This window comes from Panthera leo, chromosome C2 (assembly GCF_018350215.1).
Source record: "Panthera leo isolate Ple1 chromosome C2, P.leo_Ple1_pat1.1, whole genome shotgun sequence".
NCBI lineage: Eukaryota > Metazoa > Chordata > Mammalia > Carnivora > Felidae > Panthera > Panthera leo.
The window spans coordinates 120,462,986-120,467,118 of record NC_056687.1 but is presented as its reverse complement, the minus strand read 5'-3'; the positions used below and the strand labels follow the sequence as shown (position 1 = coordinate 120,467,118).

At 53.9% G+C, this 4,133-nt stretch overlaps 1 protein-coding gene across 2 annotated transcripts; it reads right to left on the bottom strand.

Annotated features, from left to right (window-relative positions):
* Positions 1-1,274: 1,274 nt before the first annotated feature.
* On the bottom strand, positions 1,275-3,378 carry PAQR9 (progestin and adipoQ receptor family member 9). 2 transcript variants are annotated; one of them, XM_042956008.1, is made up of 2 exons: positions 3,183-3,378; positions 1,275-2,879 (listed from the first exon to the last, which is right to left on the bottom strand). In XM_042956008.1, the coding sequence occupies exon 2, from the start codon at positions 2,723-2,725 to the stop codon at positions 1,592-1,594; it is 1,134 nt and encodes a 377-aa protein (XP_042811942.1). In that variant the 5' UTR covers positions 2,726-2,879; positions 3,183-3,378; the 3' UTR covers positions 1,275-1,591. The 2 variants fall into 2 exon arrangements, with proteins under 2 accessions (XP_042811942.1, XP_042811943.1); XM_042956009.1 differs by having other exon boundaries at positions 3,265-3,378.
* Between the last annotated feature and the right edge of the window lie 755 nt (positions 3,379-4,133).

Genomic DNA, 4,133 nt, shown 5'->3' with positions numbered 1-4,133 from the left:
AAAAGAACTTATCAGGAAGTGTGATAAGTATTTAAATAAGCCACCTCAGTGGTTTTGTGTTAACCTAGAGTTGTTATCTCAAGTACAGGTTATTGTTTATGAGAAATGTCTTAAATAACATCGGCCAATGTTGTTGTTAGGAAGGATCACAGGAGCACATTCACTAATTTTTCAACGACTTAGGGCCACTGCCATTCATTTCCATAGTGGGGATCCAAATGAGACTTCAGGGTTTTAACTATGCAAAGTTAATGTTATTTAACTCAACATTTTCAATTACAACTCAAGTAATATGCTCCCGACTTCCATAATTTAACTGCCTCAGTTATTCCTGCATATTATGTTTTGAATTTTAAGCAAGGATAAATGGCATCGGTGTAGAACAGTTTCCTCTCACCTTCCCCCAATGGCTGCATTAAGAACCACAGCCACTTTAGCGGGTTGACTCCTTCTCTTAGAGAAGTCAAATGCTCTGCAGGTCCCGGTAAGCTACTTCCAGTCCTACCAAAAACTTAAAACCAACACCATCTTCCTTCTCTTCTGGGTAGAATGTTAGACCCTGATTTGCAGTAGTAAGAAAAGCTTATTCTTACTGCTCTCCCCATGCATGAAACTATGTTTGAGGACCGGTCCTTTGGGCATTCCTTCAAAAGGCACATTATTCTAGTGGCAATTTAAATAATTAGAGAAGGAAACAATAAAATCAAAAACAAAACAAAAAATAAGAAAGGTCTTGTGGAATACATTAAAGTAAATTGGAATCTGGGATATATACAAACCACTGAGCTCCTCAACAATAGTTTAACCAGAGTCCCTAAGGTAGAATAATTCACAGTTGTATCATGACACACATACACCTTCAGAAAACACTTTAAAAAAGTAGTTGAGAATTCTCAAGCAGCTTGCCCTGATGTCCAGTTCAAGTGTATGCAATGCAGAAGGGCTGCAAAATTCAAAACTATGTAACAAAGACAATTCAGTGCATATCACAGGTTTTGATAAATCATGAAAAATCATTGTATATATTACTATATAAATAACATCTGAGAAACATTTTGAGATAATTAACTTGTGTTCACATTCCATGCATTTTCTAGTAGGTTAAGCCCTGGGTTTGTGTCTTTGTGCCCGTTTCCTACAAAGCTCCATTCTTTTGACAAATCCAAGCATTCCTCAGACTGAAATGGAAGTACCCAACGATTTTGTCTACTTACCCTCTTTACTGCATACTTGACCTCACAAGGGCTACTTGTCATTACCACTGGCACAGAAAGTGACCGGAAAACCGAACTGTTTGGGGTTTTATTTGGGATTTTCTTCACTGCCTCTGGATGTCAGAGACACCACCAGAATTTTTCCAGGGGCAAGAACCAGTGTCCCTCTCCCTCCTGCTGGAACCACCTCCCTCTTCAAAAGCCCCAAGTGCACTGAGACCCCCTTGTTGCATTGGATTTTTTCCCTGTGGTTTTGCAGCACCTTCCTCGAGCAAAGAAGGAAACACAACAAAACTTGAAAACAAACCAACAGTAGCAACAACAGAAACTCCAAACAAATAGGTGGGCAAACCAGCGGCCTCCTCCAAGGCGAAGGTTCACTTTTTACTGCAGAATTCCGAGTTGTTTAGGAACTTCTTGATGACCAGCCCCAGACAGACCACCAGCAGCAGCATGTAACCCACTGTGCCAGAAAAGGTGGGTGCCGCAGGCGGCGCCTTGAGGAATTGGCGCAGGCCCTCCTCCACATAGTACACCTGGTCATAGATACTGAGAAAAGTGAATATGTGGAAGAGCTGGTGGCTGTGGCCAATGATGTCAAAGAGGCCTGGCTGGATGCGCTCGGGGATCTTGCTCACATTGAAGAAGGCGGCCACCACTAGCCAGAAGTAGCGACGATAGAAGTGCACGAAGAGCGTGGGGTTTTCACCGCGCAGGTCAAAGAGCCAGCTCTCGAGCATGATGGGGCAGGCCATGCTGAGCGGCATGACGAAGACAAAAGTGCGAAGCGCGAACGGGTAAGAGCACCAGTCTGTGCGGCTCTTGCAGCAGGCCACCGTGCAGGCCACAGCCAGCACGAAGGCCACGGGCAGCACGAGCGCGCGGTAGGCAGCAATGAGGTGCGTGCAGTCCACGTGCCAGCCCAGGCGCTGCTGCACATACGGTGTCATCACTCTGGCGTCCAACAAGCTCAGGCCCGGCAGCAGATAGTAGTAGTAGGCCACCGTGCTGCCAAAACCGTAGTAGCTGATGGACGCGTAGTCCAGGTAGAAGAAGGCAGCGCGCAGGCGCAGCGACAGGCAGCTGAACACGTGCGCCGTGCAGCTCATGGCGAAGGTCAGCAGAACGCCCGACGCGTAGCACCACAGCGGCAGCAGCCATGGGTGATGGAAGGGCACGTCCTGGCCGCTCAGGAAAAACAGGCGGCAGAACTTGCTCAGGAACAGCAGTAGCGGGATGAAGTGCGTCCAGAAGTTGAGCGTCTCGTTGGTAGGCTTCAGTACCGAGGCTAGGCACTCCTGCGCCGTACATGGCAGCCGCCGGTAGCCCGACAGGATGAAGCACTCCACGAAGTCGTCGGGCACCTCGTCCCAGCGCAGCAGCGGCTTGGCCGATGCTGGGGGGTCCCCGGAGGCGGAGGGATGGGGACGCAAGGCGGCCTCCGAAGCCGCCAAGGTTGTGGCAGGCGGGCCCTTTGTGCCTGCTCCCCGGGGCTGCAGGCGCCGCGGCATGGTGCCTGGGGCTTGGCTAGGTCGCGCACAGGCGACCTCTGGCGCCGGCTCCCGCGCGCTCGGCAGTCCCCGCCGGCCGCCGTCGGAGCCTTTGTGCACGCGCCGGGGGCGTCGCTGCCGATTCAAGAGAAGACCTTATTCTGAGCAGCCCTTCCTAAAAAAATAAAAACAATAATCAGGTTATAAGCAGCGCAGCGACTGGCAGGAGCCCGCGGGCTCGGCGGCGCCTTCGCCAGGCTCCCTGCTACGGGCTCGCGGTCGCCCGCGCTGCGGCAGCGGCGGCGGCGGCGGCGGCGGCGGACTGCTGCGGCGGCGGACTGCTGCGGCAGCGGCGGCGCTGCTGCGGTGACTGGGCATCGCGCGGTGCGGGCGCAGCCGCCGCCGCCGCCGCCGCCCCCGGAGCGGGAGGCGGGGATGTGGGAGCCGAGGCGCTGGAAGGAGGGAGGGACAGGCGCACCGAGGGAGGGCGGGGGCCTCCCCGGCTAGTGTTTCGCAGCCGCCTCGGGGGATAGAGTTGTCCCCTGTCTCGAGTTCCGTACCATCCCCCTTCCTCGGGCCGCAGTAGCCCGAGCTAGCCCCTAAATGATTGATGTGGGGGCAAAGGCAGCGCCAGCGACTCGGCTGAGCGCACCAAGGGCCAGGGTCGACGCCCGGGTTCGAAACCCGACAGCCACTCCGGCGTTCCAGAGGACACTGGGGAGCAGTGTTCTCGGGGGGTGGGGGGGAGCTGGGGCCGCGGGGTTGGGGGGAGGGTGCCTGGAGTTCCAGAGCCTGGGGTGGGCGGAGAGATGCGCTAACAGTAATCTTCGGAGGTGGCGGGGGCAGGGAGCTCCGGAAATCGGGGGCCTTTGAGACCGTGTCTCGATCAGAGCCGTGTCATTGTCAGATACCTGAGACTGCCCCTCTCTTTTCTTGTATGTGGCGTGTGTGCGCGCGCGCTTGCGCGCGGGCGCGCGGGTCCCTTAATCTACACGATAAAAGCCTTAGTTTATTCCTTTTCGTCTAGCGGACTTATTCAGGTGCGTCACTAACCTCCTTTCCTTCGTCCGCATCCTGTCCAAACGAACCGTTCCTAAACCGGCCTCCGGTCGCGCTCACCAACCCTCCGGGGCCGCGGCTCACCCAACCTCGTGTTCTTGTGTCTTTAACTGGGAGTCTGGTTTGGAGCCAAAGTCCAACAACTCAGGGCGGGCTGCTCAAACTCCACGTTTTATTGAAAAATTTCAGATGAAGACCTGCCGATTCAGAAAGCCTCTAACCATCTGAAGCATTTATTGAACAAGGGTTCCCAAGCAGAGCTGTGCCCGAGTCAAGGGCTGATCATAGCATAGCGGAGGGTGTTGATGAGGCAGGACTTAAAGAGAGGAGGTGCGTTCTAGCGCGAAATGGAAAGAGAACTAAGACGAAT